Here is a 15149-nt window from a genome sequence, read left to right as displayed (position 1 = left end):
CAAGGAAAAACTGAGATTCTTATAACTCTCTTCCTGAAATTAGAGTAATATACAATTGATTATGCCTTTCTAATCAATTTGTCAACATTGCTTTAACTACGATGTAGAAATGGAACTTGTTTTGTATACTATTAAATGGAACAGTACAAGCAAATCCCCACCCCCACTTTGAGAGTTTTTGCTATAAATGCAGAACCCTTCATTCCCATTTTCATCACACTCAACTAGCTTTAATTTAGTTATTGAGAAACAAAAAGCTTAGAGAAAGAGAGAAATGGAAGGTTGTTGTAATTATAACTTTCTCATGACTGTATTTCTTATTTTATTAGGCTTCACTACTGCAGATTCGGGAGAAACAAATACAGAGTTTATACGAACATCATGTAAGTCAACAACTTATCCTAACCTATGTTTCAGTTCTTTATCAAGCCGTTCAAGTGTTATTGGAGTTTCTCCACAACTTCTAGCACATGAATCCCTCTCCGTTAGCATCGAAACAGCCCAGTCAACATCCGCCATGATGATCAAAGTGGCACACAGTCAAGGCATGACGCCTAGAGAGGTAGGCGCCATGCAAGACTGTGTGGAGGAATTAAGTGACACAGTAAGTGAACTCAGAAAATCTTTAGGAGAAATGAAGCAATTAAGGGGAAGAGATTTTGACATGAAAATGAGTGATATTCAAACATGGGTAAGTGCTGCCTTAACCAACGAAGACACCTGCACCGAAGGGTTCGCCGGAAAATCCATGAACGGAAAACTTAAGACAGTTGTGAGGGGAAAGATTGTTGAAGTTGCACATATGACAAGCAATGCTTTGGCTTTGATCAACACCCTTGATGCCCTTCATGGCTAATTAAACTAATTAATTAAAACGACAATTGTTGTTATATATTAATTATATAATCTTCTTTTAGAAAGAGTGTATTTAATTCATGCTTAATTAGTTGATTGCTGTAATAGATAAGATCATATGTTTGTGATGAATTTCTTAAGTAAAATTGTTCCGAATGCATTTGTTCAAAAGTTGGTCCAATTTACTTAATGAGACCACAGTACTATCTTCGAAAATCTATTTCTCCCCATGTTTTACTTTATGTCATATAGTTACACCTAATTCATTTCAATTTAAATATTTTAGAGTGACTAGGGACGGCATAATTAAAGAAAATAGGAAAGACTTATGTTTTGTGATTTTAAAATAAGATAGAATAATGTCTTATCATAAGTAAACAAGTCGGGTAAAATGTTAAAGTTAAAAAGTTATCATCATTTATATTTATATTACTTTAAAAACTAGAATTTTCTAACTTAAATGTTAAATTATTATAATACCCTAACTAAAAACACTTAATTTAGTATATTTTCTATATTTTACATTTATATTTATTTATTTATATATTATATCAAAAGCAAACATTTGTTCACATTGAAAAGTTGTGGGTTTTCTGAAGGGTTGTGATTTTTCAAAAGAGTTGTGACTTTTTCGAAGGGTTACAACTTTTTCTAAGGGTTGTGGCATTTCCAATGAATTGCGACTTTTTCGATGAATTCTGACTTTTTCAAAGGGTTATGACTTGTGAAATTTAGTGAATTATTGATCGAATTGCATAGAAGGTAAGAACACTGATATGTGGCTAAGAACACTGGAAAATATTCATGAGAAAATTAAAGAATGTGTAGTACTTCCCTTGATTGATTCATTCTATACAATGGGACCACTTATATACAATATTTCTAACCGACTCAGCTCTAACAAACTTGTAACTAATTGTACTTGATTCTAGAAGCTAACACGACTAACTAACTCAGCTATCTACACAACTAACTAAGTAGTGTATAATTACAGTTTTAACTATCATGATTAAGGCACATTTATACATTTATTTAATTCCTTTACAATTTCCAATGAGATGTGACTTTTCTGATGATGAATTGTGAGTTTTGCAAATGATTGTGACTTTTCTAATAAGGACAATAAACACATGCTAATACAACCATTTATTGGCTATAAATAACAGAGTTTAATTTCCTCCTATTTTAAACTACGAATTTTCTAAATTTTGTATACTTCTTCTTCTTACAAAACTCAAGTGTAATTTGTCGTCGTTGAGTGAATATGAAGTTTAACGAAATTTAAAGTACTACTATTCTTGTGATACAAAATGGCATGTCATCAAATAATTTTTTATTGGTAAGAGAAAGAACTATCAGAATAACTTTAATTTAGGTATACCTAATCATAGCATAGATGCAACACACATAATCATTGCTTTATAAACTATAAATGGTTGCTAATTAAAGAATAAGTAAGTAAAGTGGAACTTAAATTTGTCACTTTCTTTTAATCATTGCTTTGACGCGGCTACGTTTGCCATATACTATCAGATTACACATAACTTGATATACACGTATAATGCATCTATCAAAAACTATTATGTAAAAAAAAGAACTTTTTAAACCAACTAAAAAGAAAAAAACAACATATTTAAATTAAAAGGAATACTATTTTGAGGGTAAAATGACTGTTTTTACCAAAGTTTTGCAAATACCTTTTAATTGTCATGAGTGATTATTTGTTATAACTTATACTCCTTTTATTTTAATTTGTTTGCTTTAATTTCTTTTTTAATCCACTTAAGAAAGAATATTTCTTTTTTTATTTTGGCAACTAGATTTTTAATTTCAATTTTTCACATGAAAAATTGAAAATCACAAGATTAAAGGACAATTTGATACATTTCATATATTTTTAATTTAAAATCACAAAATTTAAAATTCTTAAACGTTGTGTCAAATAAAAATCAGACAAACAAACCAAAAGGAATTGAGAAAATATTTCTTTTACTTGATTTCTAAATAGGTAAATTTTGTTTCAAAAACTTGCTTTTGGCCATGAATTTTTTTCATTTTTTTTTTTGGATTAGAACTTCAAATAACTATGTTTGTGCCATAAAATCCCAAGATTCAGCTATTGAAGATGAATTTCAGAATTTTCAAGAATTTGAAAAACATTAAAAAAAAATATTATCACTTTTTTTTCACTTCAAATTACTAGCAAAAATAAAAAAAACAACTCCAATTTATATACATGACCAAACACAATTGGACCAATTTTCAAACATCATTTTTATTTAAAAAACAAAAGAAAAATCTTTTTTTTTACAATTTCACAATCAAACATTATCACCCACTTGTTTCACGTGTTAAAAAAAATATACTACTCCTTCCTATGTTTTTTTTACCAGGTGGCGTTAATTTTTATTTGTTCAGGTTAAATATACAACATATATAGTGTTATTAGCCTGTCTTTCACCAAGTGTACTTAATTAGTTCTTTTTTTGTTGATATATCCCTGCAACAGGACTTCGGCTTTACCTGATCGCTTTATGTTCGATATGCATTAATAGAGAAGGTAATTTTGTGCACGATACACGGTGCAACAAGAATCCTCTTGGGAGCGTCATCCCTGAATGGGAGCGGTGTTTTACATCATATATTTGAGGGAACATCACTTTAACATCATGGTGATAAATATAAGCAACAGTGAAAGAATTGTGAAATGTTTAACGACGTAAGAAATGCAAACAGGTTTGGGGATTACCTTTATGTATAATTTTTTACCTAAAAAATTTGTTATCTGTCCCAAGGAATAGGGCCACATCTAGGCATGAGTCAATCGCTAACTTGCTTTTTAATATTTAGGCACATGGATAGTCATCTTTCAATAGGGCCCTTGAGACAATGAGTTGTTTTCTTTTGGTTTCGCTTCCATTTGGTGTTCGGAGCTCACATTAGAGCCTGACTAAATCTGGATCGCATACTGCAGGACCCATTCGATGAGTGACGCTCCCAACAGGTTTTTCTCCATATCCAAAGCTCGAACCCGAAACCTCTGGTTAAGGGTGAAGAAGTCTCACCATTGCACTACAACCCATGTTGGTTGAACTTTGTTGTTGAATAGCGTTTCTCAACTATAATCACTGTATATGTGTAAGCGCCCCATACCTGTGTGTGTATAGTAAGCACAATTTTGGGTTTGTTTTGAAAATATTCTTCTGGAAAATCAGTGATTCTTTTATTTATTTTCTTGTGTTTGATACGTAAACAAAATATTTATACACATACAGAATGAGCATAAGCATACCAGGGAAAGGTTTAAATGCAGTTGCTTTTCATATCCATACAGGCAGGAAGGAATCAGTCATTAGGCCTAGGGACGGAATAAGGCAGGACAAGCAGAGACCATAACCAATATTTTAAATTTTTCAAGTGGCAGGGCAGACTAGGATTAATATGTTCAACAAACCCAGCTTGACAAAGAGCTGTTTTTCCTCAGAATAGCCTTTCAAATTTGTATATTTCAAACTGAAAAGGCAATGTGGTCTCTGAAAAAACAAGTCACGGTCTTTCTAATTGTGTTAGTGATTTTACACCTATTAGTGATTTCTGGCAAACTTGTTAATTGGGATAAAAGTTATTTCTTAACTGCTCCTAAAATTTCTGCTTACAAGACCATAGAATTAGAAATCGTACTTGTATTATGGGATAAGTCCTCTTTTCCTTTACTTATCTTGGATGCCTCCTGTAAGTTGGTAGAAAAAGACTGCACTTTTTTTATCATATGGTTAGTAAAGTGGTTTAGAGGCTTCAATGGTTGCCATGACAGGTTACTATCCTATTGTGGCAACATTGTGCTAATTAAGAGTGCTCTTAAATCTTTTTCCATATATACTCTCTCTGCTTTGACTCCTCCTGAAGGTATATCATTGGAGCTCTTGGAAGAATCTTTGTTTCCCTATGGATAAGGGAGGCATTGGTATCAGAAGTTTTGAAGATTTTAGTCATGGATTGGTCCTGAAAAGATGGTTGAGGCTTAGGTTACTACCTCTCTTTGGTCCACTTTTCTGGGGATACTTGTCACCTTCCACAGAGGACACATGGGAAGAAATAACCTAGAATTTTCGTCTCTGCTAGAACTTGGAACCTGAGACTTCATGATTCTTAACCCATTTTATTGACCACTAGGTCACACTTTTGGATGCCTCTTTGGTCCACTTCTACAAACATAAATATTGTAATAGATCTCACTTGATCAACAAACAGTGGTACTCGCAAATTCCATGGCCGGGCGCATATGCTTCAAGTTAGGGAAAAGGCAGAGGGTCACATTATCTGTTAAAGAGTTCATCCTTAATGGAAAATGGAATCTGGCTAAATAAAATTTATTTCTCCTTGATAACATCATTTCCCACATTAGTGACATTGAGATAGGAAATCTAGACAGGGAAGATCAAGTGTTTTGAGACCTCGCAAACGATGGAACGTACTCTAACAAAACAACTTGCCATCTGGTAAGAACTAACCGACCTAAACAACCTCTGATCAACAAGGTATGAAATTCTTTTGTTCCTTCTAAAATGTCTTTTCTTACTTGGAGATTGTGGAAGGATAAACTTCCCTTTGAGGAAGTCATATCCATGTTTGGTAGATATGTGGATTCTCATTGTAACTGTTGCATAGACCCTGAAAATGAAACTATTAATCATGTTTTCAGTGAAGGTAAAGCAGCCAGTTATAGTTGGAATCTGATTGATGCAACTCTTGGTGTTAAGCATAGACCATATCCCATATACATATTTCATACTCTTGGTGGCAAGTAGAGCTGTAAATGATGTGCATAAATTGATCCCTCATATTACTCCTATTATTATGGAAGGAAGAAAAAGTTTAGTGTATATAAAATGGAACAACTAATAAGATGAACTGTACAAGCAGCAACAAGCAAAGCTTTTCCAAAATGCAAGCTAAAAATGCCATGGATAGCTTTATGTGATAAGCTAGTGACTGCAACCTATCCCCAAGAATCACCAAGTGTATTGGCAAAGACCAGAAACATGGAATTTCACACTCAACACGGATGGAAGCTTCAACAATGGCAATGGGAAGGCTAGCCTAGGGGGAGCTCTCAGAGATGACCAAGGGGATTTAATCATGGATTACTCAGTACCAATCTAATGCAACAGTCATAATTTAGCAGAAGCTCAAGGAGCCTGGTTTAGACCAAATAAGTGTGTTCAAGATGGCTTCTCTAATTTCATTGTCGAGTTGGACTCATTGCTGGTGAATAATATGCTGAGGGAAGGGAAGGCTAACAGCTAGAAGCTGAATAAGATAATAGATGATACTTCAAGCATGCTCGTCCAGATTAATGCCCAGTATGCTCATTGCTATAGGGACGCTAATCAACTTGCAGATAGGTTAGCATAATTGACAATGAATACTCAACGACCAACCTCTAGTTCTCGGCCCAGCAGCTTCCAAATGGGGCCAAGGGACCCTTCCATATGGATTAGAACAATGTACCTAGTTTTAAGACCAAATATGACAGTCAATTTTTTTGTAAGTTAAGTCTTTACTCCTTTAAAGGTGTGCTAGGCAATAATCCTTTTTGTTGATAGCCTATTTTTTGTAGGATAGTCTCTATAGTTGTATTTGAAGAGGTAAGGCTATACCTTGCCTCTTGTAGCAGTTTGCTCTGGAATAAAATGCAACATACTCAGCTAAACTGGGATTTTATTATTTTAAGAAAAAATTAACTTTCTGTCTGTTCAGGTGCTTCTCTAGTCGAGCCCAGACCACTAAATAGGTTCTTGGTTTTGAATTTGTAGCTTCAATTATATGTTGAAGGAAGAATTGTTATGTATTGTGTATATTAACTACACAAATTTAGCAGAATAATATGCTTAAAGTTACCAGGAAAACAGTGCTCAAAGTTAAATGTGAGCGTGAAAATGGATAATTTTGTTTTTTTTTTATGACAAGGGAAACTCACGGCCGCTATCTTTAGGGTGCGCACAGGGTAAAACCCTCGCTTCTATACAATAGCTCGCAAACCACACAGGAGAGGTAACCCGCACCAGGAAATTTTGGTGCGACGAGCTCGATCCAAAAGGCAAGCCCTTTGCTTTCGCTGGCAAGAGGTTTCGAACTTAAGACCTCCAACATGGAAGTCCCAAGCCCAAACCACTGGGCCATTTATGAAAAAATTAGCTAGAAATTATGTTTTACTAAGTACGTGAATAATGTGCATGCTACTATGCTAGGGCGAATATATTTTAAAGACTACATACATGATACCACTGTACCAGTGACACAATTTATGGTCAAAAGGAGAACAAAGAATATTAAAAAGAAAAAGGTAAGCAACAACAGCAAACCCAGTGTAATCCCACAAGTGGGTCTGAAAGAAAAATATAAAGAGAAACAATGAAAGCATAAATGGGGCAGAGCGGGGTGAGGATTGGGGCAAGGCTGGGTGACAGGTTGGGTAGGAAAAATATTTGAAAAAATCCTAAATGTGCAGAGCGCGTCAATTTTTTTGCAGGTTAAGGCTTGCCCAGCCCCACCACACCCTGCCCATCTATATCCCTAATTATGCTCATGTATTTAAGTGATTCGGAGAAAGCTGTAAAAGGGATAAAACAGAACATACATTTTATTCATATTGAACTACTTTCTGCAGAACAAAGCACAAATTTACTGAGTAGTAATCTATTCAGAAAGTTTACCTGCAGTATTAGTAATTAACATTGTAAATTCCCCCAATACAAGGTTAAACTATTGATGCGTGATCTAGTACAAATATCTTTTTGCATATTCACTCTGAGCAAACAATGACAGCCTAAAATAGTCTAGCCATATAGATAGATTAGCAAACTGTCCAAGATTTATTGAAAAGGGAAATAAAAAATAAAAACATCCGGACTGATATACTAACAACCTATGGTTGAACACGTCAAAAGCTCATGAGATTATGTTAAATCAGAAAAGCTTTCAGAAATTGCATTTATAAAGGCAACTTACAACAGCATATCCCTAGAAGCCATAGCATATAAGAACCCTCTCTTTAGTCAGTCAAACACATTGGGAATAAACAATAGTTACAATAATAATCATAAAGCTCTCTTAGGAGGTGCTATGTTATTAATAAGAGAAATGGTTGTACCAATAGCAAAAAGTTGCACTACAAATCCTGCCGAACAAGCACTTAGTCAATAGATCAATTGTATGCAGCATATGATGAACCAGCTTTGCAATATTAAGCTTACCTAGTAGGACAGCGGCAACCTTTAGAGTATCCAAACTTGTAAAATTTTGGAAAGTCTAGAAAATAACATCACTAGATTACTTTTTGGTCAAGTAAAAAAGATGGCAAAATATCAAAGAAGGAAGCAAATACACAATAACATCATTAGATTATTTTGATCAAGCCAAAATGATAGCATGAAATCAAAGAAAGAAGCAAATTCAAATAAAATCAACAGAATGACCAACTACTTGCAATTGAGGAAGGATCACCGCAAGTGGTTGACTAGTTCCGAAGGAATGAAAAAGTAGATAGGCTGTAAAGATGGTACTTTGTGAAACCCAAATAAGTTATCGTACTTAGTGCTTGATGGCATTCTTTTACTTCCATCTTTACCAATCAACCTGTAAGAAAGCTATTTGGAACACTGCCAAAGTCACTTCCCAACCTCATGGACAATGAGATAAAAAAATATCAATTGGTCACTTTGATGCTAAAAAGAGGCAACCATAGAGTGAAATAGGGAACGACGAGACTGGTGAACACGGAGCAGGGAATCTTCGACAAAGGATACAAAGGCAATAGCAGGTGGGGATGGTGATAGTAAGAAGGGGCAGCAATAGAGTGATAAGGAAGAGGAAGCGACAAATGGAACCTTTTTTCGTTTTTGGGCATAAATAGAGAAAGTTGAACTATAACAAGCTACCTACCTTCAAACAACAACTAGTAGCCCCATGTTAGCATAAATAAATACTTAACCATACCTCCAATGAGAGATTGCTCATAGCAAGATATGCCACTGACAACAGGATCGACATCGACGACCCAAAGGCATAAAACTTCAAAAGGTAGGATCGGCTTCTCTTTCGACCTAATTATAACAAGATAGAATGTTTTATTAAAAGGTGAATGACCAAATTGATTAGCTCACAAATAGCAAACCTAGTTCCCCTGTCAGAATAGAGACGAAACCAACTGCAAGTGAAGAAACGGAAACTCTATTGGGAGGCTCCTTCTTTATTAATAAAACAAATACATTAGCTGCTATAATCAATTGAGTGACTACCTGTAGCACATGACAGAAGTTTTGTGGTATGATACATCAATATGCTCAAATGTTTTTATTCCAAAACATAATGCGTATAATGCTCAAAACGAGATAATAAAATAGTTAAGCCTCAGGGTTCTTCTTTCTTCCCTTTAATTTTAATTATCAATATCAATGTTCCAGCAAGAAAGAAATAACACAATCACGAACGAATCGAACACCAGGGGATTGGAAACCCCAGTATCCTAAACTAAAATGTCAATTAGTTAATGGTGGCACAATTCAAGTTGAAATGATGAATTAGTGGTATCTTATTGAGCAACTAATTTAACACCATCTCAACACCTTAAAAATAACCATTTCTGACAAAACTAGCGATGTTTAAGTAATAGTAACAAAACAAATTCAACGTACAAACCTGAGCGAAGATCAATTTGGCGAGATGGGACTTTGCCTTTGCAACTTTTGTGTATCCTACCAGACAATTCGCAGTAATTGAATTTAAGAAGATTTAAATGAAACATGGGAGTTGAGGGAAATGGAGAAGAGGAGAGAGTACTGGAATTGATGACCATGCGGTAAGAGAAATCAGAGCCATCGGTTCCGGATGGCCTCCCTCTTGCTACTGCCCTTTTATTCATATTCTGCCTCCTCTTTCTCAATTTGATAACTTCCATCAAAGTTAGAAACCCAACAGAGTATTGAATAGATGCTATTTTTGACACAAATTTTACTATTCTGGAGTATTTACGGAGTAATAAATATTTATTTTTATATATAAAAGATATGAAAAGTATTATATTTTTCTTCTATAGTATTAAGTTTGTAAATATCCAAGAGATCTTTAAATAAACTAGAAGCAGGGACTGAAGAATTGTTTTACACACGAGGAAATTATTGAGATCTCTTTCCCTCTTACCATTTGAATAGAAGAAATAATCTTTTTTCACATCTTTTAGGTCTAAAAATATGTAGAAAATCAGAGACTAAGAATGGGAAAATTTTTCTTGCTTTATATTCATTCAGCTGTGATGTATATATACAGAATACCTTAAGAGAAGAAAACAAAAGTATTCCTATACATGTATAGAATCTGATTTGCTATCACTACAATCCAATTTTGGACAGCTATGTATGTACTATTTTGTACATAATTTGAATAAATCTGTCAAGGAAAATTTGGATTATTTGTTGCCTCATTTCTGCTTCCACTTGGCCCTTTCCTGAGCCTCCAAATTAGCTCTTCTAAATGAGCTTGGATGGTCAGGATTAAAACTTGTATTGCTTGATCCAAAGGTTGTGAAACTTCCATCTCTTGGGCCACTTGAAGTGTAGACTATTTGAGAATCGAACAATTGATTGTGTTTGTCTCTGATTTTCATTTGATTGTGAAGCTCCATTGCAGCAAGAGCTTGATTAGTTATCTCTTCTTCCATGATTGTTTGTTGATCTGTATCAACTTTGCCAATTTCAATTCCAACACCCTCTTTCAAGTTGGAGGGGAGTGAAGCAAGACCCAACTTGCCGAGAATTGAATGATGAGATGGTCTCGATAAAGGTTTAGTGAACAAGTCTGCAAGCTGAGAGGAAAAAGGGATGAATTGAAGAGAAATCAAACCAGAAAGGAATTGTTGCCAAACAAAATGGCAATCAATTTCTACATGTTTGGTTCGTTCATGAAAAACAGGATTGTGAGCAATATGGATTGCGGCTAGGCTATCAGAATGAAGTGGAATCGGAACTGAAGGAGTAGCTCCAAGATCTGTGAGTAATCGAGTGAGCCAAGTGATCTCTGAAACAACTCTTCTCATAGATCTATACTCTGCCTCAGTAGAGGATAAATAAACAAATGCTTGCTTCTTTGATTTCCATGAGATTAGGGATCCTCCCAAGCTGATAAAGAACCCACTGATTGATCTACGAGTGTTGGGGCAAGAACCCCAATCTGCATCACAAAAAGCAATTAAGTTGAATGAAGGATCAGCAGATAGAAAAAGTTCTTGGCTTGGATTTGACCTGAGATATCAGAGTACTCTTAATGCAGCTGTAAAGAGAGGTCCTCTTGGTTGTTGCATATACTGAATTAGATGATGAACTGCGAAAGAGAGATTTGGCCTAGTGTGGGTGAGATAATTCAATTTTCCAAGGAGTCTCCGATAGGAAGTTGGATCAGTCAACAAATCACCAGTGAAAAAGTCCAACTTCGAAGATGGATCGAGTGGAGAAGAGACTAGGGGTAAATGATCACAATTGAACTCATTTAAAAGCTCCAGAGTAAACTTTCTTTGACTTACTATTATTCCTGTTAGCTCCCGGAGGATTTCAAGTCCCAGAAAATAATGTAAATCTCCCAAATCTTTGAGCTTAAATTCTGAATGCAAGAACTCTTTTAGCTGCACTAGTTCTGTTTTATTGTTTCCTGTTAGAATGATATCATCTACATAGACAGCTAGAATGGAGATATGAGTTCCTGATTTCTTGAAGAAAAGTAAGTAGTCATTGAGTGATGAGCAAAAACCTTTGGAATTTAAAGCTTCTGCCAATTTTGAGTACCATTGCCTTGATGCTTGTCTAAGTCCATATAAAGACTTCTCGAGTTTGCAAACATGTTGGGAACTAGGTGATTGCATTCCTATTGGAAACTTTATGAAAACTTCCTCATCAATTTCTCCATGTAAAATGCATTATTGACATCTAGTTGTGAAATATTCCATCCTTGCTTCACTGCTACAGTCAATAAGCACCTAATAGTTGTCATTTTGACAACCGGTGAATAAGTCTCACTAAAATCAATACCTTCCTTCTGAATATCTCCTCTAATCACCAATTTTGCTTTCAGCCTCTCTATACTTCCATTAGAATTATGCTTGATTTTGTAAACCCATTTACATGGTAATGCTTTCCTTCTTTTTGGTTCCACGACTTCCTAAGTTTGATTCTCAAGGAGTGCTCTAATTTCATCTTCTATAGCCAATTTCCATCTCAGATGTAACGCTACCTGGGCATAAGAAGTTGGTTATGTGATGTTTGAAATAGAGTTCAAGACTTGTTGATTTGTTGTGGATAGGCTAGCAAAATAATAGCTTTTAGGGATAATAGGCCGACTGAAACAAGTATTAGTTAGATCTATCAAAAGAACTGCATTGCAGACATACTCTTCTAAGTAGGCTGGTTTCTTGTGTATTCTTTCTGACTTTTCTTACGTGATTGTGGAAGGTGAAATATTTTGTGTCTCATGCAAGGTCACATAGTCAAGTCCTTCTGAGTTCCCTGTATCAACATGATGTGATTCAATTTCTATTTCCAAATGTGATGTATGAGGCACCTCATTCATACTTCCAGGTTTATGATTTTGAAGTAAAAAAGGATCTGGTTCAATGTTTGACAGAAAGTCAGTTTGTGAGATAGAATGATCAGTGTTAAATATGTGAGTTGGGAATGAGGTTTGTGAACTTGAGATGGTGGAAAAGGGTAAATATTTTCATGAAACTTGACATTCCTGGAAACTATTATCTTTCTAGTATCCAAAACAAGCAATCTATATCCCTTTTTTCCATGAGGATAGCCTATGAAGACACATGGAATGACTCTAGGCTCAAACTTTCCCCTATTGTGCGCCACAGTACTAGCATAGCATAGACAACCAAAGCTCCTAAGATAGGAGTAATTAGGAGGACTTCCAAATAAAACCTTATAGGNTGTGGAAGGTGAAATATCTTGTGTCTCATGCAAGGTCACAGAGTCAAGTCCTTCTAAGTTCCCTGTATCAATATGATGTGATTCAATTTCTGTTTCCAAATGTGATGTATGAGGCACTTCATTCATACTTTCAGGTTCATGATTTTGAAGTAAAAAAGGATCTGGTTCAATGTTTGGCAGAAAGTCAGTTTGTGAGATAGGATGATCAGTGGTAAATATGTGAGTTGGGAATGAGGTTTGTGAACTTGAGATGGTGGAAAAAGGTAAATATTTTCATGAAACTTGACATTCCTGGAAACTATTATCTTTCTAGTATCCAAAACAAGCAATCTATATCCCTTTTTTCCATGAGGATAGCCTATGAAGACACATGGAATGACTCTAGGCTCAAACTTTCCCCTATTGTGCGCCACAGTACTAGCATAGCATAGACAACCAAAGCTCCTAAGATAGGAGTAATTAGGAGGACTTCCAAATAAAACCTTATAGGGAGTTCTGTTTTTAAGGACTTTAGAGGGATATCGATTTATAAGGTATGTAGCAGTTAGGACACACTCTCCCCAATATGAAATAGGCAATTTAGATTAATGAAGTAGTGCCCTCGATAACTCGAGAAGATGCTTGTGTTTTCTCTCCACAACACCATTTTGTTGTGGAGTATGAACACAAGTGGTTTGATGAACAATACCTTGTGAAGCAAAAAATTCAGCTGACACGTTACTTCCACCCAATTCCAATGCATTGTCGGACCTGATTGTCTTAACTTTGACGTTGAATTGTCTTTCAACCATCACCAGAAAATACTTTAAGACAGTGAAAGCATTACTTTTTGTTTTTAGAAGATGAGTCTAAATTGCTCTACTATAGTCATCCATTATAGTTAAAAAATATTTGTATCCATCATGAGAAAGAGTTTTGTATGGTCCCCAAGTGTCAAATATGGATTAATTCAAAGATCTTCTTAGAACTGATATTACTAGATTAAAAAGGTAACTTGGATTGTCTAGCTAAAAGGGACATATATTGCAATTAGCATTAAAATGAAGAGGAGAAACAAGAACTGAAAAAATATTCTTCATTGATTGAAATGGCATATGCCCCAATCTAAAGTGCCACAACCTTACATCAGAAGCATTCTTTACAGGAATTGAAAAAGTGCTTGAAATAGAAGAACATCTAGATTTTTCTTGATTGCACAAATTAACTGATGTGCTGACGAAACCTTAAGGTACTGAAAACTTGACTCTAGGAGATATAGCCCTGCTCTTGCTTTACCAAATGCTAGAGGCCTCTTCATTGAAGGCCCCTGCTGAAAACAACCAAAAGAGGAAAAAATGAGTAAGCAACTTAACTGTTTACACAACTTGTAGACTAAAATGAGGTTAAATTTGAAACATGGAACAAATAAGACATCTTTCAAAATGAGTTTAGTATGTAAAAGGACACTTCCAACTTGAGCAACCTTGACCCTATGAGAATTAAGAAGATCAACAAAGACAGGAGTCTTAAGAGTATCGTGTTCTAAGAAGATCTTTGAATCAAAACACATATGTTGAGTAGCACCTGAATCCAATATCCAGGTTCTTTGATTGAAATCAATAACTTTATGAGGTGTTTTATTGAAAACCTTACCAGCACAAGTCACTGCATTGGCTGAAGCATCACCACTTGAACCTTCTGATTGATTCACCCTCACATTCTGAAGCATATGAATCAGTTGTGAATATTGATCTTGGGTGAAATGTTGTCCCTGTCCTTCTCCATTAAAATGTGCTCCACTTTGTCCTTGTGTTCCTTCTATGTAAGCAGCATTGCTCTTCACATTTCCCTGGAACCTCTTTGTTTTAGTAAACATGAAATCACTTGGAAAACCTATTATCTTATAACATTTATCCACAGAATGACCAGGTTTCTTACAGTGAGAACAAATAATAGTGGTTTTGTTTCCCTTAGACTCATAATATCCAGATCTTTGACCAAAGAGTGTTCTGACTTGTGGCAAAGAAAGAAGCAGAGTTTCCTGAATAATGTGTGCTCATATACACCTCCCTTTGCTTTTCATCTTGCATTAGGAGTGAGTAAGCATGATTCACAGAGGGTAAAGGTGGGAGCATCAATATGTTACTCTTTCCAACAGTATAAACATCATTCAAACCCATAAGAAATTGGATCAATCTCTCATCTTGAATAGACTTAGCCATTTTTCCTTTTCCACCACATTGGCAGTCACATAAGCAATTGACAGAACTGTTCAAAGCATCAAGCTCGTCCCAGAGACTTTTGATCTTTGTGAAATAGCCAGCAATGTCATTT

The 15149-nt window shown here is 35.2% G+C and overlaps 2 protein-coding genes across 2 annotated transcripts; one reads left to right on the top strand and one right to left on the bottom strand.

Annotated features, from left to right (window-relative positions):
• The first annotated feature begins 237 nt into the window (after positions 1 to 237).
• LOC125859699 (21 kDa protein-like) lies at positions 238 to 1040 on the top strand. Its single transcript, XM_049539499.1, has one exon. The coding sequence runs from the start codon at positions 275 to 277 to the stop codon at positions 854 to 856; it is 582 nt and encodes a 193-aa protein (XP_049395456.1). The 5' UTR covers positions 238 to 274; the 3' UTR covers positions 857 to 1040.
• Positions 1041 to 7760: 6720 nt separating this feature from the next.
• Positions 7761 to 9805, bottom strand: LOC125859701 (uncharacterized). The gene is made up of 6 exons (XM_049539501.1): positions 9697 to 9805; positions 9556 to 9611; positions 9032 to 9155; positions 8854 to 8960; positions 8112 to 8166; positions 7761 to 8035 (listed from the first exon to the last, which is right to left on the bottom strand). The coding sequence occupies exons 1-6, from the start codon at positions 9776 to 9778 to the stop codon at positions 7956 to 7958; spliced, it is 504 nt and encodes a 167-aa protein (XP_049395458.1). The 5' UTR covers positions 9779 to 9805; the 3' UTR covers positions 7761 to 7955.
• Between the last annotated feature and the right edge of the window lie 5344 nt (positions 9806 to 15149).

This window comes from Solanum stenotomum, chromosome 3, assembly GCF_019186545.1.
Source record: "Solanum stenotomum isolate F172 chromosome 3, ASM1918654v1, whole genome shotgun sequence".
In the NCBI taxonomy this organism is placed as follows: domain Eukaryota; kingdom Viridiplantae; phylum Streptophyta; class Magnoliopsida; order Solanales; family Solanaceae; genus Solanum; species Solanum stenotomum.
Note: the sequence above shows the minus strand (reverse complement) of the source record. Positions and strands in the feature narration are given on the sequence as shown.

Coding starts and splice junctions, on each gene's coding strand:
- LOC125859699 (XM_049539499.1), top strand. CDS start 275: ATGGAAGGTTGTTGTAATTATAACTTTCTCATGACTGTATTTCTTATT.
- LOC125859701 (XM_049539501.1), bottom strand. CDS start 9,778: ATGAATAAAAGGGCAGTAGCAAGAGGGAGGCCATCCGGAACCGATGGC. Junction 9,156..9,555: donor CCAAATTGATCTTCGCTCAG/GTTTGTACGTTG, acceptor CATGTGCTACAG/GTAGTCACTCAATTGATTAT. Junction 8,961..9,031: donor TATTCTGACAGGGGAACTAG/GTTTGCTATTTG, acceptor TGTTATAATTAG/GTCGAAAGAGAAGCCGATCC.